The following is a 25663-nucleotide window of genomic DNA, read 5'->3' on the forward strand; positions in this document are numbered from 1 at the left end:
CCCCAGTGGGTTTATTTTCTCTTGTCTGTCGCCAACCTGGGCCTCCTTCTCCCTCCCGGGGCCCATCTTTCTCTCTGCTTTCTAGTGGCAGCCCAAGCGCGCTCCTTCTTCTTCTCCTGACGGCGTCGACCTTGTGCGCTTGCTTTCCGTCAGAGCATCAGTGAGAGAGAGCGAGGGGATTGACGGCATCATCCCATCCGCGGCTCATATAGCCTTGGCGTCCGTGCCCCTGTGCCTAGGGTTCCGCATTTCCCCCTCCTAGCGCCGCCACACCTCCCTCCATCTCCTTCTTCCTCCCCAGGTAATCTCTCTATAGATTAGGTAGCAGAGAGAGGACAGTAGCGCGCCGTCGTCGTCGTCCGTGTATCCATCGCCTCCGGCGCCGGCCAGCATGTCCCGGAGCTCGGGGGTAGCCCCCGCGTTCCATTCCCGTCGTCGATGAGGCCGGGGAGCGACCACACCGACGGGCAGTTCCTCCTCTCCGGCGTGTTCTCGGCGGACTCCTTCCTCTACTTCGGTTCCGCGTCCAGGCTTCTTCAGATTGGCGTCGCGTCGTATTCGTCAGGCTTCTTCCCCGATCGGCGTCCTATTCTCCTTCCCCTAGGTTAGCCTAGCTCTTCTCCCTTCCCCCTCGTTAGATTCGGCTGATGAACGTTGTCATGCCTCTGTTCGAAGAGGAGAACGGCAGAGCTTGTATGCATGTGTGTGTGTTCTTGGTGTGGGTGTGCTCGGGCTTGTGCAGGTAGCAGAGCAGTAGTGGTAGCGTAGGAGTACCCCCTCTCTCGCGCAGCAGTAGTAGTAGTACACGCGCTCCGGCGATCGCTGCCGCCGTCGTCCCTCTGTGCAGAGCAGAGCAGGGCGATCTATGCTCTGGTGAAGGTTATCTTGTTAGATCCCTCGGTACTGTCAAGTTCCTGTTTGTAGCCTAGTGGTTTGCAGTGTGGTGGTTGATCAGGAGGTCGTGGGTTCGAGTCCCGGTGTTGCACCACCCCTTTTTGTGAATTGTTTCGACATAGTAGCACAGCAGCTTCAGTAGCACTTTACCTTGAAAGCCTCCCTTGTTCTGTCGAGCATATGTGCAGTAGCATAGTGGTGTTGTTGCTGTTGGGGAACCAGGAGGCCCTCGGTTCGAATCCCCCCATTCCTTTTTATTTTTTTCTTTGCTATTTCTTGCTGATTTCATTTTTGTTGTTGTGTAGTGCTACATTGTGCTAGATCACCATGTGTCGTATTTATTTTAGCTCACAAACAGCATGTTGTCTCTAGTAGATTTTTCTACCATGGTAGATATGTGTGGTGTAGGCTTTGAGTGCATATATGAGTTGTGAGCTAGCCTATGTGTGTGTGTGTGCTAGTATGTGTGTGTATGCACTAGGTTGTATTTGTATATGCATTTCACCATGGTGATGTGGTGTGTTACCTCTATGTTATATGATGGGTTTGAGCACTAGTGTTTGCAAGAGGTGTGAGTGTGTGTGGGGGGGTTCCCCCCACATCCTATGTGTTTCTTGTTGTGCTTATGCATGTGTCTCTATGTAGTGCACCTGCTATGCATGTGTTCTTGTGTGGTGCAAGCACCCAAGGAGTTGTAGGTGTATGTTACATGTGCATGTGAGTGTAGGTAGTGTGTGTGTTCCAACTAGCATGTGTAGGAATGCATGTTATGTAGTGTATGTATGTGAGTAATTGTGCTTGATGTATGTGTGTGTGTGGTGTTGTGCTAAGGCACATGATCATGAGGTCTACCCCTCATGTGCACCATGTATATGTGAGAATATGCAAGTGCATGTGTAGGTGGTGTTCTAGTGAGAAGCACATGTGATGATGCACTATTCACCTCTTGTGATTCCTTGTAGATTTTCCATTCAAGTTTGTGCCCATTTTTTCTATGCAAGTGCCTATGTAATATATATATATATATATATATATATATATATATATATATATATATATATATATATATATGTTTTGGGGTAGAATCATCCCAGGAATCCCATGGTGGAATCAGTTTTGCCTTTGGAACACTTTCTGGGAATGTCATATTTCTATTTTGTTCAATGTTTAGAGCTTGGTTCCATGTGATGTGATGAGCTCAAGAGGTTGATTCCTTGTTGTGGCATTAGAGGGTGACCCCCTCTATAGCCTGTTGGTTTTGTTTCATGCTTAGTAGTTCATGTGTGCAAGTTGTGCCTAGTCAGAGTAGGCATGTGGCTGAAAATTCCAGTTTAGTGAAAATCTATGATTTTCACTAAGTCTGAGAATCTGCTTATATTCTCTTCTCGTGTTGTTGTGCTTGTAGAAGTCCATGTGTTCGGAATCAGCCCTGGCTATCAACTGGAAAGTTGTAGATTTTGTCACCATGGTGATGTGGTGTGTTACCTCTATGTGATATGATGGGTTTGAGCACTAGTGTTTGCAAGAGGTGTGAGTGTGTGTGTGTGTGGGGGGGGGGGGGGTTCCCCCCACATCCTATGTGTTTCTTGTTGTGCTTATGCATGTGTCTCTATGTAGTGCACCTGTTATGCATGTGTGCTTGTGTGGTGCAAGCACCCAAGGAGTTGTAGGTGTATGTTACATGTGCATGTGAGTGTAGGTAGTGTGTGTGTTCCAACTAGCATGTGTAGGAATGCATGTTATGTAGTGTATGTATGTGAGTAATTGTGCTTGATGTATGTGTGTGTGTGGTGTTGTGCTAAGGCACATGATCATGAGGTCTACCCCTCATGTGCACCATGTATATGTGAGAATATGCAAGTGCATGTGTAGGTGGTGTTCTAGTGAGAAGCACATGTGATGATGCACTATTCACCTCTTGTGATTCCTTGTAGATTTTCCATTCAAGTTTGTGCCCATTTTTCTATGCAAGTGCCTATGTAATATATATATATATGTTTTTGGGGTAGAATCATCCCAGGAATCCCATGGTGGAATCAGTTTTGCCTTTGGAACACTTTCTGGGAATGTCATATTTCTGTTTTGTTCAATGTTTAGAGCTTGGTTCCATGTGATGTGATGAGCTCAAGAGGTTGATTCCTTGTTGTGGCATTAGAGGGTGACCCCCTCTATAGCCTGTTGGTTTTGTTTCATGCTTAGTAGTTCATGTGTGCAAGTTGTGCCTAGTCAGAGTAGGCATGTGGCTGAAAATTCCAGTTTAGTGAAAATCTATGATTTTCACTAAGTCTGAGAATCTGCTTATATTCTCTTCTCGTGTTGTTGTACTTGTAGAAGTCCATGTATTGGGAATCAGCCCTGGCTATCAACTGGAAAGTTGTAGATTTTGTGTTTGTCTAGCTCTCTGTCAATTTTCATTCCATTTGGCTTCCTGTAGATATTGTTTTGGGTGCTGTCAAAATGCTTGAGAGCATAAACAGCTAGTGAAAATCTGCCCTGAAAACTGATATTTTTGTCCAAGTTAGCAGTTGTAGAACTTTCTGTGTGAAACTCCTTTGTATTATCTTTTTGCTCATGCTTGTAGAGCTTTTGAATAGCTTCTGCCACATATCCTATTTGGCATATTTGAGTGGTTGTACGTGCTTTGCATGTAGCTCACAAACTGCTACGATGTTGTTTATGGCAGATTGTATAGTTTTGATGTTTTGATGCTTGTGAGTGCATAGTTGATGGTGTGGTGATATTCTTTGCTCCACCCATCCATACTTGTTTGTTTTGTGATATGGCAACCTGGGAATACGAGAAGTATGCCATTGGAGTGTGTTGTGATGGATTTGATATGTAGGACTCCATTTCTTGTTTCGTTGTTTCCGGTTGATCCGTAGCTCCGTTCGTAACGTTCTTTATATGTTTTGCATCGTTTTCGCGTGATGCATCTTTTCCTGTTATTATCATGCATGTCAAGATAGCTTAGATTGCAGTTCTGTCCAGTAGCTTGTATTTCCTTCTCATGCTTGTGCTAATAGGTACGATAGAGATGCATGTTCATTTTCATCTCATGCATCATGTGCTTGTTGCACCTTGTTGTGTTGTTGTTCATTGGATGCTATTTTTATGTTGGGTAGCACCAGGATCGGAGAACGAGTGCGTGGATCCGGGAGAGTACATGCAGGACGAACAAGAGCAGTTCCAAGCTGAGGACATCACAGGCAAGATGATATGACCTTGATTCCATCTCTAGACTTGTTATGCTAGATTCACGTTTCCTTCATCTTATGCTCGCTGCCTACCACTGCATTAATTGCCTCATGATATTGCCATGAAACCCAAACACTTTTCCCCTCCTAGCAAATATTGAATGGCTAAGTAGGCTTTGCTCAGCTACTAATGTTAGTGTTGCTAGTTGCAGGTGCAATTGTCTCATTTGATAACATGAGTTTGATATCATTATGTTAAATCTGTTATTTAATTAATGCACCTATATACTTGGTAAGTAACGGAAGGCCTAGCCTTTTGTCGGGTGTTTTGTTCCATTATTGTCGCCATAGTTTCCGGCTACCGGTGTTTGATTCCATAACTGATCGCTCCTAACACGTTCGGGGTTGTTATGGGGACCCCCTTGATAAATCGTGTAGTGTTAAGACTTGTCCGGCAGGACCCAACATTGGTGTTAATTTGCTAATCACTTAATAATAATTTGCATAGGGAATGGACACCCCGAGGAATTAATCAACAACCCGGGCCAGTGCTCCTTATGAGTGTTGGTCCAAACTAGAGCACCGTGCGGGGCCATCCTGGGGTAACTCGGGAGATTTCTCTGGACACTGTATGCTTCGCTTATCAGGCGTGTCCTAAGACTAAGATACGCGGCTCTTATCAGGGTCGTCGACACGTCGGGAGGTTCTGCTAGTCTTGTCTTACCTTTGTTGGAATTATGCCCTAGAGGCAATAATAAATATAGTTATTATTATAATTCCTATATCAAGATAATCGTTTATTATCCATGCTATAATTGTATTGAATGAAGACTTATATACATGTGTGGATACATAGACAAAACACTGTCCCTAGCAAGCCTCTAGTTGGCTAGCCAGTTGATCAACGATAGTCAGTGTCTTCTGATTATGAACAAGGTGTTGTTGCTTGATAACTGGATCACGTCATTAGGAGAATCACGTGATCGACTAGACCCAAACTAATAGACGTAGCATGTTGATCGTGTCATTTTATTGCTACTGTTTTCTGCGTGTCAAGTACTTGTTCCTATGACCATGAGATCATATAACTCACTAACACCGGAGGAATACTTTGTGTGTATCAAACGTCGCAACGTAACTGGGTGACTATAAAGATGCTTTACAGGTATCTCCAAAGGTGTTCGTTGAGTTAGTATGGATCGAGACTGGGATTTGTCACTCCGTGTGACGGAGAGGTATCTCGGGGCCCACTCGGTAATACAACATCACACACAAGCCTTGCAAGCAATGTGACTTAGTGTAAGTTGCGGGATCTTGTATTACGGAACGAGTAAAGAGACTTGCCGGTAAACGAGATTGAAATAGGTATGCGGATACTGACGATCGAATCTCGGGCAAGTAACATACCGAAGGACAAAGGGAATGACATACGGGATTATATGAATCCTTGGCACTAAGGTTCAAACGATAAGATCTTCGTAGAATATGTAGGATCCAATATGGGCATCCAGGTCCCGCTATTGGATATTGACCGAGGAGTCTCTCGGGTCATGTCTACATAGTTCTCGAACCCGCAGGGTGTGCACACTTAAGGTTCGACGTTGTTTTATGCGTATTTCAGTTATATGGTTGGTTACCGAATGTTGTTCAGAGTCCCGGATGAGATCACGGACGTCACGAGGGTTTCCGAAATGGTCCGGAAACGAAGATTGATATATAGGATGACCTCATTTGATTACCGGAAGGTTTTTGGAATTACCGGGAATGTACCGGGAATAACGAATGGGTTCCGGGAGTTCACCGGGGGGGCAACCCACCCCGGGGAAGCCCATAGGCATTGAGGGTGGTGCACCAGCCCTTAGTGGGCTGGTGGGACAGCCCAAAAGAGCCCTATGCGCATTGGAAGAAAAATGAAAGAGAAAAAAAAGGAGGAGGTGGGACTGATCGCGGGATAGTTCGCGGGGCGGATCGAGGGACGTGAGGACGTTCCACTACATCAACCGTGTTCACTAACGCTTCTGCTGTACGGTCTACAAGGGTACGTAGATCACACATCCCCTCTCGTAGATGGACATCACCATGATAGGTCTTCGTGCGCGTAGGAAATTTTTTGTTTCCCATGCGACGTTCCCCAACAACCTTAGCGATATATCTTGCGTATAGGAATCCCGGTGAAGCTTTGGTTCTCCCCAGAGTTGAGGTTTTCCTCTAAGGAATCCGACGAGATCACAAGTTTCGTGATAGAGGATTACTTTGCGGCCCATGACCGTTTGTGATGGAGTAGTTGGAGCACCCCTGCAGGGTTTAATCTTTGGAAAGTCGTGCCCGCGGTTATGTGGCAACTTGGAATATTTGTTAACATCCGGTTATAGATAACTTGAACCTAATCTAAAAAAATTGCCCACTGTGTGCGTAACCGTGACCGTCCCCGTCGGAGACCTCTCTTCGATCGGGAACACGGTGGGGTTATGATTGACGTACGTAGGTGTTCAGGATCACTTCTTGATCAGCTAGTCATCGATCGCTAGTATAGACCACCTTCAATACTTGTTCTACGTAGGTTAGCCACCATAAATGCTTAGGATGATGCAACCTAAACACTGAACCTTCCTTACCTAATAACTTGACTAGTTCTGGCACCGAGGTCATAGATTGCTGAGTCCCCATGGCTCACAGATTACTTCAACACACCAACAGGTACAGGTACGCCCGACACAGGTGATCCCGACGGCACGCAGCTGGCGTGGCAGTACGATGAGGAGAACGACCGCCTGTACGTGAACTATCCAGAAGACTGAGGCGTGGTCATGATCGTGGGCAAGCATGCAGGGTAGCATAGCCTTTTCTCATGTTATGTAGTCCGTATCGGAACTACCTTGTTTGAATAATGTGTGATGTAACTCTGATATTATTTATGAGATGGCAGTTGAATCCCTAATTGTCATTCTATTATTATGTATGTGCTATGTTACCGTGCTTGCGAAACGCTTAGAAGCACTTCTTTCCATATTTGGGGCCTTGTTCCCTAAATCGGAAAGGACCGCATCTTAGTCGTTACAGTTATATTGGACTATGTGTTGAACAATTCACCACATGGACCTATGTACTCTGGGCGTGTCAATCCGTCATTTGGACCCTGAACTCGCCTTGGTTAAAACATAAAAGGTATCGGCCGAAGTCACACATGGAGAATAGAGAAACCATTGGTTCATCGAACCTGCTTCACTGAAACTTGACTCGCGCCTGATCAGTCGGTCTAAACAATAAGGCTTTTTGCAAAGACCTTTTAAGGATAACACTAGAGTTTTGCAAACTCGTCTTGTCCTGTCGCAGCTCATTGAGCCGACGAAATTTTATTTTCTTGACGGCACGACCACAAGGTCCCATACTATTTTTGAGTTGGCCTCTGTTTATAACTCGCCATGACTCATTGGGCCAGTATTTAACTATTATTTGCCATAGCCCAGGGGGCTGGTTTATTTTTTGCCATAACCCAGGGGGCTGGTCTATTCTTTGCCATAAACTCACTGAGTCGGCTTATGTTTTTCCTGACACACAGGATGAAGGCTTTTATGCAAAATTGTGACACTTCCTTGATTATCAAAGTTAAAGGTGATTCACGCATAGACTCAAGGAATAAATGGTTCAGGAAACGTCAAATCAAAAGGCACTAGTGGCCAAATTGTTTCTCCACAACATCTAACGAGCTATTACATGGCTCCCATGGCCAAGACGGGCGTCATCCCCCAGTGAAGAAAGGATCAGGTTGTCTTTTTAAGGTCACACTTACACCTTGGGAAGACTCAAGCTGCCTCCGAGTCACCTTGTCTTGAGCTCTCTCCAACTTCAATTTGTAAGTCGCCCAGTTTCCAGTTACACTTGGATAGGGCGACGGACTCGTCTTCATCATCAAGGAAGAGGGATAGATCCATGTCAAGGTCAAAAGGATTCTTGGGCCGACGAGGAACCAAGCTAGCAATTTTGTACGAGGGGGAAGTCACCTTCTTGTTCTTCTCATCATATGCGGCTTGGTATTTATTAAAATCCAAGCCGGCGGCCAGCTGAGTCGAGTGGGAAGCGGGATTCCTTGATCACCCGATGGTAGTCCTCCTCGGTGAACTCCGACCCGTCGTCCTTCAGTTCAAGGTAGCCAACGACTATTTCTTCTGGTTTGAGCTTTGGGGCATAGGCTAAACACCGGCTTAGGGTGTTCAGGACTCCCTTTCGGGCGGCTGATCTTTTCAGTTCCTCTATTTGGGGAGGCAACGTGGACAGATAGTTGAGCATGTTCTTGATGGTTTTAACTGGCTCCTTGCTGCCCATCACCGCCTTAATCGTCAGCACACCCCCGGTATATAGTTGCTCGGTGAAGGTATATACAGCCTTTAGCTTCAGCATGCAGTCATCTGGGAGATTGGCGGCTCATGAACCTACAAAGGACACATCAGTATTTGATAGTTTTTGGGAGATTAGATTTATTTCTTCAATAAGCAAGGGTTAATGCTTACCAAACATGGCTACAGTCATGTTGGAGATGTGCTTTTTCAAGCCGGAAAGCTCTTGCTGGGCGGCTTCCAGTTTTTCTTCGGCTTGCTCAACACGCTTAAGAATGGCGGCTTGGTCAGCTTTGACTTTCTTCTCCAGTTTTTGATGATCAACTTCCATTTTTTCTAGTTCAGCCAGAATCAAGTGATATTTCCTCTCCGACTCAGATCGTGCATCTAGAATCTTCCTTAAGTCGGCTAAAGCTGACTCAGTCTGGATCACAGACTCCTACAAAACAAAATTTGGGGAAGACAAGTTTCAAAATTATTGCAAGCAATATTCCTGACACTTGGGGGCTAATGTATGATTTTATTCAAAGTCATACAAAATTCAAGACCCGGCTCATCTTTCAAAAGATGACCCGGCCCTTGGGGCTACAGGTTGAAGATTTTAACTATATTCAAGACCCGGCTCATCTTTCAAAAGATGACCCAGCCCTTGGGGGCTACAGGTTGAAGATTTTAACTATATTCAAGACCCGACTCATCTTTCAAAAGATGACCCGGCCCTTGGGGGCTACAGGTTGCAGATTTTAACTATATTCAAGACCCGACTCATCTTTCAAAAGATGACCCGGCCCTTGGGGGCTACAGGTTGAAGACTTTAACTATATTCAAGACCCGTCTCATCTTTCAAAAGATGACCCGGCCCTTGGGGGCTACAGGTTGAAGATGTTAACTATACACAAGACCCGGCTCATCTTTCAAAAGATGACCCGGCCCTTGGAAGGCTAATGGCTGGAAGAGAATACATAAATATACGTACCTCATGCTTAACCTTCATAAGGAGAATCAAGCTTTTGTTCATCTCATAACTCGTCTCTAGGCGACTTGCGAAGCCAGAGCAGAGTTGGTCAAATTCCAGCTTCTCATACTAGGGGAGCTTGAACTTACTAATGTCTTGATCGGTGGAAGGATGAGATTCCTTTGAAGTGTGCTTGGATAGCACCGCAGCTGAAGGTGTGGAGTAGCCAGTACCGGTGATTATGACGGCATCTGGATCTTCACTCGCCTTGAGAGGGCTTGGCGGGTTAACCTTGTCAGCAGTTTCCTTAAAAATTACGGGCGAGTCATCCTGAACATCGGGGATATCATCCACAGGAATGTCATGAGCTGTCGCTTGATCTTCATCAATCTCTGGGACAGAGGCGCTTGTGCCTAAGGCTTCAGTTGTCTTAGGAGCAGAAGATAAGTCTCCAGTTTTCCTTTTATTCGCTTGTGCTCTGAGATAAAGGCACCAAGATTAAGGCACATATCGTTATTTAAAATAAAATGAGTTAACAAAGGGACTCACCCTTGCACACGAATCATTGGCGGGAGAGCTGACATTGCTGAGTCGCCAGATGAAGGGGGAGAAGTCTGATAGAATAAAAGCTTGAAGGCTAAGGAAGTTGAGAATCGTATTTTCCACGAGGAAGAGTATGGTAAAACAAAAGTGTACCTTGCTGGTGCGCTTCCGACCGATTGTCTTCTCAGGAAGCCCGGAAATTAAGTCGCCAGAGTGACTACGGGTTTTGCGCTTGGGAGTATATCTTTCTTTATTCAAAAGGAAATCAGGGTCCATATAAGCATATGTGTGAGACATGGGGACTTTCCCACAGATCCGTCTCGCTGGTCTAGGAGAAGGGGAAGGTGAGTCGGAAGAAATAGAAATTACCTCAACCGCATCATCTTGGCTCTTGTTGTCCTCGTCCTACACATAAGGACGCATGTTATAAGCATGAGTCGGAATATACAAGTGATAAGTAAGGGGGAAGTTTTACCTCTGACTGCTCTTCGACAGCTTGTGACTCGCCGACAACAGATGAATCCTTAGCGGTGGCTTTACCTTTGCTTGCTTTCTTCTTCTTCTTTGGCGGTGGTTTGGTGTTCTTTTGGGCTGTCGCTTTTGGACCCCTTCGCCAAAAGGGATCGTTTTTCTAATGAACATAAGTAAATTTCAAACCCAGAACATTGGTAAGTATATTTATAAGGAAAAGAAAGGCGGCTTAGACTCTTACTGGCGGAGCCGGGTTGGAGCGGCAGAAGGCCTTGAGCCCAATTTTGGCGCATTCTTCCAAAGACTCGCCGGTTAGCTTCTTAATTATTCCAACAATGTCACTCTCTATGATTCTTTTGTGGTGGAAATATTGCGGATGGTTTACCGTACCGTCATATTCATGCATTAACCCGTCTTGGCGACTCAAGGGAAGAATATTCCACTCCACCCAGCAGCGGAACAGATCAATCCCGATGAGCCCGTTATTGGTCAAAGACCGTAACTCGGAGAAGATGGGGATAAATTCGGATTCTTCCTCTTCTGTGAGCTTCTCGGGCAGTTTGAAGTCCATGGGCAGGCGATCCTCTCTAAAGCCCGGAAGTGGGTTCTCGCCAGGTGGGGAGGTGTCTCGGCAATAAAACCATGACTCGGCCCAGCCTTTGGGATGGCTGGGCAGAAGGACTGATGGAAATCCACGCTCGCGGCGTCTTTGAATGTTGACTCCTCCAAGTTCATGATTGGGACCGTTGGTAAACTCAGTCTGGCGATTCAGATGGAAGAAGTTCCAAAATAAAGGAACTGTGGGCTCTCTTTGCAGGTATACTTCACAAAAAAACTTGGAACTGGCAAAGATTGTTGATGGAGTTGGGTCCCAGGTCTTGAGGATGGATGTTAAGGAAATGCAAGACGTCTTGGAAAAACTTTGACCCAGGCGGCTTAAAACCTCGTTCGAGGTAGTCGGTGAAAATGACTACTTCTCCAACGGCGGGATTCGGAATTAACTCGCCCGGGCGGTTCTCCAACCAATGGCTTCCTTACTGTCGAGATGACCCGACTTGACAAACTTCTCGAGAGTAGCATCATCGATTTTGGTTGGTAACCAATTGCACTTCGAAATAACAACCATGACTACAAAAGAAAGGAGAACAAGGTGGTTCAGTGAAGACTATGAAATGTTCTAACTCGCCAGTTCGGGTCTACAGTGTGTTTGAGAAGGATTTGGTGACTCGCCAATAGGTAACAAATATCCTAACTCGCTAGTTGGGCGATTCATGGACACATCTTTAAGGAATTGCAACTCGCCCTTTAACCGAAAAGGAGGGGACGTAACTATGATGATAAGTTTAAGTTGCTATGGAGGAAGAAGTTGAACGGCGACACTCAAGGGTCCTTTTTCCTTTGGGATATTCTCGGAAGACAGGCAAACATGTTTCTAAAAACAAGCAGTGAATTATAGATCTACGAGTGGACCAAAATAAAGGAATAATGCTCGGTAAAATGATGAAGGCTATGAATATAAGGCAGCGACAGTGCTATCGCCTGGATCTACAGCGCAAGAGCTTAAGGTAGCGAAAGGACGCAATAAAGTGACCATGCTTTGCTACTACCGAAATCTACTGTAAAGATATAAAGAGGATCTGAAGCAGGAAGGGACGTTTGTTGCGTCACGAAGCTAGCTCGCGGGGACAATGGCCATGAAGTTCTCGTTTTAACCCTAATGGGGGAATGCGTTTACCTGAGGAAAGGAGACAAGCGCTGAGGACGGATGCGGAGAACTTCGCGCCTCTTGTTGACTTGAAGGCGCCCGGAAGACCACGGTTGACGAAGGAGCTTCAGGGGCCGGTGACGATGCCGAGGTGCTGGCGCAGGAAGGAGAAGCGCGCGAGGAAGACGAAGGCCGAGGTGGGGGTAGGTGACGGAGCTCCCCTCATTTCTCCCGCGGTTATTTAAAGGGCCAGAACGGGAATCGAGGTGGCCAAAACGGGAATCGAGGCGGTCAGGGCGGAGATCGAGGCGACAAGTCAGAATCTGCGACGCCTAGGTTTTTGGGATAAGTGAATACGGAGCGAAAGATCCGTTGAGTGATTGTGGCATTAAAAACCCCGGGATTAAGGGATAAGGTGATGTCATCAAAGATTACACGGCGAGTCAGATAAAATCACAACGAATGGCGACTTAGCGTTCGTTGAAAGACAAGGATGGTATGAGTCGCCCCAAATGGGTGAAGGTTTATTGACATGAATGAATTCAAGATAATCTGGAGCCTAATGTTGGGGATATTACCTGCAGATAACCCGCCTTAGTGGGTCGGGTCATCAAAGGGGCGACTCACCATTAGAAGTGTATCCCGTGGCCCAGAAGCTGGATGGCGGTTCGAGAGGTTATGTAGATGATGGATTACCAGGGGAATTCCCAAATCTTGGAGGGCACGACGACTTAGAGATAGGGAAAGCTACGAAGAGTAGCATGGCCAGGACTCTTGTAAACCCTAGGGCCTCGACCTGTATATAAAGGCGAGTCCCGGGGAAAGGTCAGGGGAGTTAGAGAGAATCGAGAGCTAGGTCAGGCGAGTTACATCCTCCTTGTAATCAAAACCATCATCAATCCACACAAAGCAGGACGTAGGCTTTTACCTCCTCACGAGGGGCCGAACCTGGGTAAATCTGAGTCTCGCTTTCGCTCACCCCCTTCGAGTCGCCACCAAGGTGTGATGGCTCCATCTTTAAGTCCTTTCACGAGGACATCTGCCGTCATAAAACCACGATAGTAATGGTGTGTCCGAATGTCGTAATCGTACTTTGTTAGATATGGTGCGATCTATGATGTGCAACTCAAACCTATACCACGTAGTTCTTCCTCTAGATCGGATTTCTGCAGAGCTCGGGCGGAGCCCTGCAGGAATAGATCATCACCATCACCGGCGCGTTGTCACGCTGCCAGAGAACTCATCTACTTCCTCGTCTCTCTTGTTGGATCAAGAAGGCGGAGATCGTCATCGAGTTGTACGTGTGCTGAACGCGGAGGTGCCGTCCGTTCGGTGCTAGATCGGGACGGATCATGGGACGACGGTGCTTTGAATCACGAAGGTGTACCACTACATCAACCGCGTTTCTTAACGCTTCCCGCTTAGCGATCTAGAAGGGTATGTGGATCCGATCTCCCTCTCGTAGATGAACATCACCATGATAGGTCTTTGTGTGCGTAGGAATTTTTTTGTTTCCCATGCAACATTCCCAACATCTCTCTCTCTCATGTGCTCTCCCTCTCCCTCTCCCCTCCCTCCCTCCCGCTCTCCCTCTCCCTCCCTTCCTCCCTCTCCCTCTCTCCCTCTCCCTCTCCTCCCTCCCTCGCTCTGTCTCTCTCTCTCTCCCTCTCTCCCCCTCTCTCTCCCTCCCTCCCTCCTTATTTATGCTCGAAGCTCTTTCTTTCCCGATCTTCTTCTATAGCCAATCGAACTTGTTGATTTGCCGCTGATGAGGGATGAGACCTAGATTTACACTTCCATCAAAAGATATTTGATTTTTCCCGTACATTTCTTGTGGATCTTGTTACTCTTGGGTGTTTGGGCACCCTAGATGGAAGAGATCACCTCAGAGCCACATTCATCATGGTGAAGTCTGTGGTGGTGTGGGATAGTGGGAGCCTCCAATTAAGTTGTGTTGAGAGCCCCAACCTTGTTTGTAAATGTTGCAGTTGTCTCCTTCAAGGGCCCTGCTAATGGATTCATGACACCTTGCATTGTGTGAGGGCATGAGGAAAATATGGTGAGTCTTTGGGATGCTTGGGGAGCATTTTGCGTCCACACCCCTCGAGCGGAGACGTACCTCCCTAAAGGAGGAAACTTCGAAAACGCATCCTCGTCTTCATTGTCTTCACTTGCGGTTATCTCGTACCTTTACTTGTTGGTAGCTTCCGGCTTATGTTTTACTTTTGCTAGCTTGTGTTACTTGGTGTGTTTGTCATATAGGTTGTCCATCTAGTTGCAAATCTAGACAACCTATCTTTTGTCAAGCCTAAAATTGAGAACAAAGTTAAAAATTATTAGTTGACTATTCAAGCCCACCCCTATAGTCAATTATATCAATCCGCCTGGACATATTTGTAGAATCATATTTGTACTCAAAAGTTTTTCTAATACTATCAAAATCTTGATAACACGTGTTCACACTTGAGCCAATGATGCAAGCGAGCATTTGCTCCATTGCGCTTGCCTCCTCCTCGTCCGTGCATGCCTGCCACTATTGTTTATGACATATCCACCTGGTGTTCGCCTCATGCACACCTGTCATGGGAGGAAGAACTGTTGGCTAGATGGTGGTAGGAGCAATGGTGGATGGAGATGTTGTCGCAGAGAGAGAGAGAGAGAGAGAGAGAGAGAGAGAGAGAGAGAGAGAGAGAGAGAGAGAGAGGGAGGGAGGGGGAGGGAGAGAGGGAGGGGGGAGATAGAGGGAGGGAGGGGGAGGGGGAGGAGGGGAGGGAGAGGGAGAGAGGGAGGGAGGGAGAGGGGGAGAGGGAGGGAGGGAGAGGGAGAGGGGGAGGGGGAGGGGGAGAGGGGGAGGGGGAGGGATGGAGAGAGAGAGAGATCAACATGAGGACATAAAGGAAGGCGGGGAGAGGAGGCGGCGACATGAGGTAACGGGGACGATAGTGAGGTCAACATGAGGACATAAAGGAAGGCAGGGTGAGGAATCAATGGGGCGACACTCGGAGGGACAGGTTCACGGCCAAAAAATATGAACGTGACAACGACATCACCATATCCTCCAAGTTGTAGAAAAGGGAAAGAAGTGGCTTAATGTGCTCCGAAAAGAGAAGTGAATTGTTATTATTGTTTTCTAATACGCTTGTATTTGCTATTTGTTTAATGAAATCAATTATACAATAGTCAAGTAGGCCGTGTGCAGTGTATAGCTTAATAATTGATAATTAGCTTTGCTTTTGCTTTCACATGATGTTGAAGCATATTTGAAGTTGAAGAGGAATCATAATTTATAGATACTATATAATGATCATTTTTGGATGCGCGTGCAATTTTTACGTTAATTCATGTGTGCATTATGTTTGTGTGTGGGGCAAGAAAAAAAACTTGACTCACATTGACATGAGATGAGATGATTGCCCATGGTTGTAAGTGTATTTATATGATATTTGTTTCGATATATTTGTAAGCACATGCTCATGAATTACAATGATTTTTTAATTAGTATTTTTGAGGATTACAATGATATCATTTTATCAATGTCTCTACATAAATTTGTTGTTCCGTAATACTCCCATCGTTTCGAAATAAATTTCATTGATTTATACTTTTTCTGTATCTAAATGATTGTAACTGGAAAAAATTAATACAAAGGAATTACTAAATTTATATCAAATCAGCAACATTTATTTTGATAGTGTATTAAGCAGGGCATTCAAGTACTAGTAACATACAGTATATAAAACAGTAAAAACAAAGTAGTGGAAGAAAGGACGAAAAAATCTGTTCGCCACCTTGCCGCTTGTGGTCTCTCCCTCCCGTCCCGTCTCCGTGCGGCATTGCGTCACTCATCCAAAGAAGGAACGCCGCAAGAGAAGGGCGCCGCGACCGCGCTGCTCGCCGCGGCAGAGATCCGGCGGCGGCGGCCGAATCGACGGCCATGATGAGGCACAGAGCTCGCTCGTCCCCCAGCTCCCCGCTCACCCCGTCCACCAGCACGAGGTAACCTATCCATTTCCTCAGCTCTTCTTCTTCCTCCGGGCTTTTCTTCGTCGGTTCTTGTGAAGGAACCGCTGCAGGAAAAATTGTATGTGAAATCGCTGCAAGTTCTCACTAGAGCCGCGGCCATGGAATTCCTTGTGATGCCTAGACCAGGTTTAGAAAGGTTTTTTTTCATTTGCCACGTTGAAAATACGAGCTAGTACTTAGAACGAGGAATCTTGGAGTTCTTTTTGGTACTTTATTTATTTATTCAGTAAGGCAACAATCCGTCTCAAAATAAGTGTCTTAAGCTTAGTATAATTTTGTTCCAAGAGCTAGTATAAAGTTGAGACATTTATTTTGGAACGGAGGGAGTACTGAATAAATAAAGAATAAGAATAAAAATAAGAATGCCAAGCCAACTGAAAGGTGGACGTGTTGCTTCCATTTTAGATTCATGGATTGGTAATGTGGGTATTGCAATGTCGACCTTTGGCCAAAAAGTAGCTGCAAAATCATCACTGCAATTTGGAGACAATCGGACAATAACAGATTTGCACAAGTCAGCCTCCACGCCCCTTCACCTTTTTTTTTCCTTAAGCACAGCACAAGGGGATCTCCGAGGTCGGGTCCTCACCCTTAGCGTGGTGGAACCTGGTGGTATCAACATGGAGCACTAGTGCACTTGGCATTGACATTTCGCGCAGCGCACTTTCTTTTCGCTTCTACCACTGGTGCAGTTTCGGATAGAAACAAGTTGTTAATGATGTGTTTGGCACTTTAGCTTGACCTTGAGTTAATGATAAATGATATGCCCAGCGCATCAGCAGGCCATTACGGGTTTTTTCCTCCGAAAAGTAGGATAAACCATCGACGTCTGCATTGATTGATGCACCGACCATATATTATTAATTATTGATAATGCCAAACAAATCGACTTAAAATGGTAAAAATGGAAGAACTCGAGACCATCCACTAGGACATGCCTCCTGCAGCAGCCCCAAAACGTACCACCAAAGCTAAAGCGGTATATTAGCAGACAAATTGCGCAATGCTCCAAGACAACGCCTTCAAGAAGGAAGGGCCGTTCGCACGCCGATGTTGGCTCATCCAACTAGATGTTAGACCAACGACTATCACCCCAAAGCAGCTCTTTGAACCCACACCTTCAACAAGGTAACGATGCACGTATGTCGATGCTGCCTGATCAAGCCCCAATGGTTTCCAATTGGAGAGAATGCATCCGCAATGCCTGACGCCATACTCGCCATCCACCACACTACCGGCTTGCTCACACTGAACTAGCGGGCCAAAGGAGCAGTCACCCGAAGGGAAGACGTCACCATGTTGGTATAATGGGTGTTGAGTGGATACCCACATTCTTCTCATCAATGGAGAAGATGGGAACAGTAGTCTTCTGATTTCCATTGCTCCATCCCCCCCCCCCCCCCCCCCCCCCCTAAACCATGATTTGCCAATAGCAAGAATCTCATGGCTCTAGCCATACAAAGTTGTTGCATTCCTCAAGAAAGTTGTGATCTTAGTTCGATGTTTTCTTGTATGTACGCCTGTAACCATCATGTTCATTTCAGGTTGCATAATTGGTTTGTGTCAAGGGGGTTAGCTTTTTAGCTCACATGGGAGACTCTTTCCCATTGACCCCATTATCATTGAATGAGTAATTAAACTGTTGAATGAACATGTTTATGAGCCAGGACATCAGTCATTTTCTAGAAAATCACGATTTGGTTTGGCAAGGCGCCGACTAGAGGCTTGTTCTTCATTTGCCACAGTAGTAATAATAAATGACACACAAATATGACTTTGTTGATAGTTATAATCGGTTGTGAATTTATTACTGTGCTAATTAGTCAACTCACCGCTAATATTACCCAATTAACAGACTGAAGACTCACCTAGCATGACCCAGTTAATCATCATTAGTTACAACTACTTCAGCTATCTTGGTGAAAGAGTTAGAACTGATTGCTTGATCATTTGTTAAATATTTTGAGTTATATCATGTAAAGTGAGTTGAACAATGAACGTTGAGTAACATACTAATGATTTGGACTAGTTTTCTCTACTAGTTTATCTTTAAACTCATCTAGAGGAAGATCAAACCACCAATTTTCATGACAAACTGTTCCATATGTGTTGGAGATCTCAAATTGTCATGTTATGCCTATGTTTTGCTTTTCTTTGAAGAAATAGAAGCTTGTTGCCTACTCGTCCTCTATCTCTAGTTCAAATGCGAAATGGCACGAGGTTTGGTATGCAGTACAGTTGATCTAAATGAAGTCTGTGAGAAATTTGAGGCGCACAAATATTAAACACTGAAGGGAATTTGAGTTGCGCAGTTAGCTCAAAAGACTTCTTTTATTCCTCGCATTCCATGATCCCAAAATTTGGAGCTGTAGCCAGGCACTACACAATCGGAAAGGTTAACAGTATAGCGGTTGAAATGAAAGTAAGATTACCAAAAAGGATTTTTAATTACAATCATCTTCAGCAACTGAGTGTAATAGTGTATACTTTCATCATGGACCGGCATGAGTTGTTTTTAGTTAATGCAGGAATATTTCACACAATTTACTGGACCGTGGTGGGGAACTTACCTTGCATAGTTGCATTCTACAGCATAAACAATTTACACATTTTCCTTATTGGCAGAGCGAAGAAGATATTTGGTTTCTCTGTATCTCTCATCCTCATCAATCTGGCTTCTATTATGGAGCGTGCTGATGAGAATCTTCTTCCGGCAGTTTACAAGGAAGTCGGTGCAGCCTTCAACGCTGGTCCCACTGACCTGGGATACCTTAATTTTGTAATGAACTTTCTCAAGTCGATAGCATCGCCCTTGGCAGGCATCCTTGCTCTTCACTATGATCGCCCAGCAGTGCTTGCAATAGGAACTGTTTTCTGGGCCTTATCAACAGGGGCTGTTGGTGTTAGTCAGCATTTTCGGCAGGTTGTGTTTTGGAGAGCAATAAACGGCCTTGGACTTGCCATTGTAATACCAGCACTTCAGTCATTTATAGCGGATAGCTACAAAGATGGTACACGTGGTGCTGGGTTTGGTTTGTTAAGCCTCATCGGTGCAGTAGGAGGTATAGGTGGCAGTATTGTGGCAACACTCATGGCTGGGAAGGACTTCTGGGGATTGCCTGGGTGGCGTCTTGCATTTATTATGGTTGCGCTTGTCAGCTTCATAATTGGAATTCTTGTGTACTTGTATTCAACTGATCCAAGAAGAATCCCTGGCAATCATCTTCTTGATGATGACGACTACGAGAGGTATTCCGTTTATTGATTTTTTTTTATCTTGTCACGTTGTAAGGCTTCATTAATCCGAACTAGTATCCGAGTCCTGCTAAAACTAGTCTAAAGAACATCCTTACTCTGAGAGACTTTTGCGGTTGTGTGCAGTAATTTGGTGATCATATAGATGCTATGGTTCTTCCAGATAAGATGCTGTCATGATTTCTGATTTACTGGCAGGAATTGAATTTGAGTTGTAAGTTTTTGTTCTGTAGTGGTTAATATGTGATGGGGCTGAATCTAAAGATGCACATATCTTGTTTCATTACTTTGTCCCTTTCAGTTTGCAACTGCAGATGAAAAACCAAAATATTTCCTTTGTCAGTGAAGCTTGTTAACTTGAAATGTCACTTCATTAGGGGTGCTTTGGTTGACAGGATATGTTTCTTCTTGCTCTAACTGAAGTGTGTAGCAATTGAGCCAAAGCTAGCAAAGAGATGAATGAACACAAACATTGATATCCTCCTCTTTTCCCAGGTTACATCTGTCCGACAAAGATGTTCTTCCTCCGACCTCTATCTGGATGGATTCTTGGGTAGCAATGAGAAGTGTCATGAAAGTGAAGACATTTCAGATCATTGTGCTGCAGGGGATAATAGGCTCATTGCCCTGGACCGCCATAGTTTTCTTCACCATGTGGTTTGAACTCATTGGTAGGGCAGGCAAAGAAGCTGATAAACTCCTACATTGAATTCTCCAAAAGAAAACTGAATACTGATGCTCCGTGTTTTAACTCCTCTTAGGTTTTGACAATAGGAGTTCTGCAGCATTGAACAGCCTATTTGCTATTGGGAACGCCGGTGGAGCTTTGCTTGGTGGTGTACTAGCAGATCGCCTGTCACGGCACTATCCAGATTCTGCACGCATCATGTGCGCTCAGTTTAGCGCCTTCATGGGCATTCCTTTCTCGTGGATCCTCCTCACTGTCATTCCTCAGTCAACTGACTACTGGTTTGCCTATGCCGTCACACTCTTCTTCATGGGCATCACCATCAGCTGGTGTGCTACTTCGGCAAACAACCCCATGTTTGCGGAGGTAGTCCCTCCCAAGCACCGCACCATGATCTACGCCTTTGACCGGGCTTTTGAGGGCTCGTTTGCCTCATTGGCTGCTCCTGCTGTCGGCTTGGTCACTGAGAAGATATATGGCTATGACGCCAAGACTGTAAACATCGCCAACGGATCAGCACAAGGGGCGTATGCGCTGTCGAGAGGGCTACTAACCATGATGATCCTCCCTTTTGGTATCTGTGTCCTATTCTACAGCCCTTTGTACCTTGTGTTCAAGCATGACAGGGACAATGCCAAGGTAGCCAGATTCAAGGACCAGGAGCTAATCTGAAGATAAACATATTTCCGCAGTGATGTTTCTGATAAGGATTCAAGCTTATTTGTGATTGATGTAATTGTAAATCAGAGCACAAGACGATATATGCTATTGGGGAAATGTGATGCTAGTTCTAACAAAGTGCCAACATTAGAAGAAAATCTGAGCATATTGTTTATTTGTACACGACAACTTAAACTGATATCTTAAATAAAATTGAAATAAAAACTAAAACTGGTATCTTAAATTACTTTGACAACTGCATTCCGTGTATAACTAATACTCCCTATGTGTATATCGGTTGTAATAACATCTTATATTATGGGACGGAGAGAGTAACTTTTAAGATGCACAATGTTTCCTGGCTAGACGCTAATGTTCCTCTTGTCTAAAAAATGTAAGACTTGTTGACAAAACTTACCTTATGGTTCTGGCTCTTTTAGATATGGCAGGTTGCTAGTCAAGCTCGACAATGCCTGTGCTGACAAAAACTAGAGCGCAACGACCTTTTTGGAATCATAAACTGGGCAGAGCGAAACACCAATTAACATATAAGAAAGAGGCTATTCAATAACAATGTTGCAGAAGGCCACAAATGCTGTGGCAGATCGATCACATTCTTTTTTTTTTTTGAGAAAACACAGAGATTTGCGTTTCTTTGTATTGAAAAGAAGGGAAGTCAGCTTCCTAGGAGACAATTACAGCAGGTCACAAGTAGTTTAATGGACATCCCAGGATGGGGGCAGGACTACCCTAAGCCCCTTGTCCCCGGCTCTAGCCCAACACCTCATCTCATCTTTGATCCTATCCGAGAGCGACGGAGTGACATGATCAAATACATACGCATTCCTATGTTTCCAAATCATCCAGGGCACCAGCAGCGTGGTGGACCTCAGCGCCTTGCGGAGCGACGGTGGTGTGGCATCTCTCGCCCTCATCCACCAATCCTGAATGGAGATATCCTGCTCCGGCGTAGGGGCTGGTAGGCGCAGCCAGGAAAGAGCCTCGTGCCAGGCTTGCCGCGCGAAGGGGCAGGCGAGTAGCAGTTGTCGGATGGTCTTCGGCTCTTGGTCGCAAAGCAGGCAGCGGGTGTGATGGGGGAGGCCACGGCGAGCAAGTCTGTCTGCGGTCCAGCATCGGTCCAGGTTCACAAGCCAATGAAAGAACTTGACCTTCGGCGGAGCCCATCCCTTCCAGATTAGCTGCCAAGAATGGCATGTCAAGGATCCATGGAAGGTTGCCTGATAGCTGGACCTCGTCGAGTATACTCCATTGGCCGTCCATTTCCAGACAAGCTTGCCTGGCTCAGCGGACAAGGTAGTGTGCGCCACGCGCTGCCATGTCGTCAGGTATTCGCCAATCTCTTGCAGCCCCACTATGCCGCGGATGTCTCGAGCCCAGGCATTGCCGGCGATGCCTTCCGCCACCGTCCGCACCCTTCTCCTGTTCTTGGGAATGCATAGGTAAAGTAGGGGTGCTAACTCACGAATCGACTGCCCATGCAGCCAGCGGTCTCCCCAGAAAAGCGTCGTGTGACCGTCGCCTAGCACCATGAAGGTGGAGGCGTAGAAGAGGCCAAGCTCCTCACGGGAGAACTGCAGGTCAAGGACTTGCCAGGCTCTGTCGGCGTCCGTCCTCAATAGCCAGAGCCACCGCAGTCTGAGCGCGAGCCCTGTGCGCTCCAGGTCTCGGATGCCCAGCCCTCCAAGCACGAGCGGCCGGCTGACCGTGCGCCAGTTCATGTGACAGTGTCCTCCAAGCGCAGCCGCGCGACCAGCCCATAGGAAGCCGCGCTGGATCTTCACTAGTTGCTTCAGGGTCTTCTTCGGGGGCGCTAGGGCAAGCATATGGTGGGTTGGAATCGCGCTGAGGACCGATTTGACCAATGCCAGCCGCCCGGCTTTGTTCATGAGCCATGCTTTCCATGTCGGGAGGCGGCCGGCCACAGCATCGACCAGCGGCTGCATCTGAGCCGCAGAGGGTCGCCGGGTGGTGAGCGGTATGCCCAAGTAGGTGATGGGCAAGTTCGCCGACTCGCAACCCAGCGTCTCCAGCAAGGTAGCACTATCCTCGTCGCCATGCAGGGTCGTGGCCGAGCTCTTGCCATAGTTGACCTGTAAGCCCGATGCGGTCTCGAATATGCCTAGAATGCTCTTCACAGCGAGCACCTCATCCATCTCAGCATGGCAAAACAGCATCACGTCGTCGGCGTATAGCGAAATGGCCGGAACGTTACGACGGGGGTGCAGTCGCCGAAGTATGCCGGTCTGGAGCGCCCGGTGCATGAGGCGGGCAAGCGCGTCGACAGCCAGGACAAATAGCTGTGGCGATGTGGAGTCCCCTTGGCGCAGCCCGCGGCGGTGCCAGATCGAGGGGCCAGGCACTCCATTGAGCATGACTCGTGTGTTGGATGAGGATAAGAGAATGGCTAGCCATTCCCTGAACCTGTCCCCGAACCCATATTGGCGCAACATCTCGAAGAGGAACGGCCAAGATATGGAGTCAAAAGCCCGCGTGAGATCTAGCTTGAGCATAATGCACGGTGCGCCCAGGTGATGGAGCATCCGGAGAGACTGCCGAACGAGCATGAAGTTGTCGTGGAGTGAGCGTCCGGCGATGAATGCGTTCTGGTTGCGGCTGACTAGGCTATCCAGCTTAGGAGCGATGCGTAACGACAGAACCTTCGCGAATATCTTGGCCACAATGTGAATCAGGTAGATTGGCCGGAAGTCATCCAGCTTATGGGCATCCGCGCGCTTTGGCAACAGGGTCAGGAGGGCTTGGTTGAGCTTACCAAACCCTCTCCCACGAAGCAGGTATAGCTGCTCGAAGACATCCAGGATGTCCTGCCTGATTATGCCCCAACACGCCCACAAGAATTCAGCGGTGAGCCTGTCTGGCCCTAGTGCCTTGTGCGCCGGCATGCGTCGCACCGCAGCCCATATCTCCTCAGGGGTGAAAGGCGCCTCTAGGATGCCAAGGTCACCGGCCGCGACGAGCTGCTCAAGGTCTAGCGTGTGCTCCGGTCCACGGCGGTGCCCAACAGCCCGTCGAAGTGCGCGAATGCCGCATGGGCCATCTCCTCAAGATCGCATAGCACATGCCCGTCGACTACGAGGCTGTGCACGCGATTCTTCTGACGCCGGAATGTGCACTGCCTGTGGAAGAAGCTCGTGTTGGCGTCGCTCTCGGCTAGGAAGGAGATGCGGGCACGCTGCCGCGCGATGGTGCGCTCAAGGGAGGCCAGCCCAAGGTATGCCACCTTGAGCTGCTTGGGCAGCCATTCCTCTGCCGGAGAGAGCGGGCGGCTCTCCATCGCGTGGTCGAAGCGGGCGATCAGCTCGCGGGAAATGGCCAGCTTGTCCCGGACATTGCCTGTGGAACTGGTGCTCGAGCTCGTAAGGGCGCGGGCAGTGGCCTGTAGGCGCCGAACCAACCGCTGGAAGGGGTCGGTGTCATGCACGGAGCTCCAGGCCGTGGCGATAGTGGCATGGAATCCGTCGAGGCGGAGCCAGAAAGCCTCGAAGCGGAAGCGCCTGTGGGCCGTGGGCATGGGGGAGCAATCCAGCAGCAGGGGGCAGTGATCAGACACGACAGATGCAAGGCAGCGGAGGTGGCCCTCCCCGTGGTAGTCCTCCCACTCCGCGGTGCATAGAACTCGATCAAGGTGCACAAGCGTCAGCGGCGACTGTTCATTAGACCAAGTGAAGCGGCGCCCATTTAGGTATACCTCCTTCAGGGCAAGATCGTTGATGGCGCGCCGGAACCTTCCCATCATGCGGCGATTCAGGGTACCGGAGCTCTTGTCAGCGTCACGGTAGATGAGGTTAAAGTCGCCGCATAGCATCCAAGGACCCGGGCACGCAGCACGGATGTCCCGGAGCTCTTGCAAGAACATCAGCTTATCGGGATCACTTTGGGGGCCATACACCATGGTGAGCCACCACGAAGCGCCGCTGGGCGCGCACACCTTAACCGTGATCGTGTTTTGGGTGAATAGGGAGTCGGAGATGGTGACAGCCCTACTCTTCCAAGCGGTGAGAATACCGCTGCGGGTGCCGTCGGCCGGGAGGTAGGTAGAGCCATCAAACTCGGACCCAAGGGTGTCTAACACAATCGACGAGAAAATCAACGCCATTTTAGTTTCCTGGAGGCATACAATGGATGCACGGGTGGTACATATCAGCGAGCGGATTGCGCAGCGCCTAGCGCGCGAGTTCAAACCCCTGACATTCCAAACAGCGATCTGGGGACCTCGATACATAGGCAGGAGATCGACTACACGCACCGCCAGCCTAGCGCGCGCAGGCCATGGCATCACCAGCCGGGAGTGTCAGGCTTGCAGGGACCGTCCGATCGACCAGAGTGGCGATGGCCTGCAACACTGGGAGCCTAATCGGTGTCGCGAACATGTCGTCGTATGCCTTCATCTCGACGGGGGTGATCTGTTGATTCGTGCCGACGATCCCGAGGGTGCGGAGAATCTGAACCACAACCCTTCTATCCGTTGTGTGAGGCGCGGAGACCGGAGCGACAGCGGCGGCGGAGCGTCCCCTCCTGGGACTGAAGTTGAGGGGGGGCGCTGGCGCTTCCCAGGGGATGGCAAGACCGCATCTAGCTGCTTGGTGGCTGTGGACAGGAAGGCACCAAGCGTCCATGTCTGCCCGGTGGCGTCGTAGGTTCGTCGTCGCTGCAGGGTGATCGGCGGCGAGGCAAAGCGCCCTAGGATCAGAGTCTGCGCGCGGGTGCTGACGGGGCACGGTTCAGGATCCGGCTGGTGCACAGGCCTCTGCAGGATGGAGATATGGCCGCGACAGAGGGACGGACCCACCCCTGGCCCTTGATGGGGCTGCTCATCCATGGACGGGACGGACCCAACAGCAGGCGGTCCATCGAGCGTGGGCGCGTCTTCGATCGTGGGTGCATCTTCGGGCGTGGCCCCAG

The 25663-nt window shown here is 47.7% G+C and overlaps 1 protein-coding gene across 1 annotated transcript; it reads left to right on the plus strand.

Moving 5' to 3' along the window:
• Nucleotides 1-15919: 15919 nt before the first annotated feature.
• On the plus strand, nt 15920-20860 carry LOC123432953. Its single transcript, XM_045115426.1, has 4 exons — nt 15920-16092; nt 18745-19368; nt 19870-20045; nt 20136-20860. Exons 1-4 carry the CDS (start codon nt 16031-16033, stop codon nt 20732-20734), a joined length of 1461 nt encoding a protein of 486 aa, XP_044971361.1. The 5' UTR covers nt 15920-16030; the 3' UTR covers nt 20735-20860.
• Nucleotides 20861-25663: the final 4803 nt, after the last annotated feature.

This window comes from Hordeum vulgare, chromosome 1H (assembly GCF_904849725.1).
Source record: "Hordeum vulgare subsp. vulgare chromosome 1H, MorexV3_pseudomolecules_assembly, whole genome shotgun sequence".
In the NCBI taxonomy this organism is placed as follows: Eukaryota; Viridiplantae; Streptophyta; class Magnoliopsida; order Poales; family Poaceae; genus Hordeum; species Hordeum vulgare.

Excerpts from the sequence above, each read along its gene's own strand:
- LOC123432953 (XM_045115426.1), top strand. The coding sequence starts at position 16,031 with ATGATGAGGCACAGAGCTCGCTCGTCCCCCAGCTCCCCGCTCACCCCG. Across the intron at positions 16,093-18,744 it reads ACCCCGTCCACCAGCACGAG|AGCGAAGAAGATATTTGGTT; the intron begins GTAACCTATCCA and ends CCTTATTGGCAG. Across the intron at positions 20,046-20,135 it reads CATGTGGTTTGAACTCATTG|GTTTTGACAATAGGAGTTCT; the intron begins GTAGGGCAGGCA and ends AACTCCTCTTAG.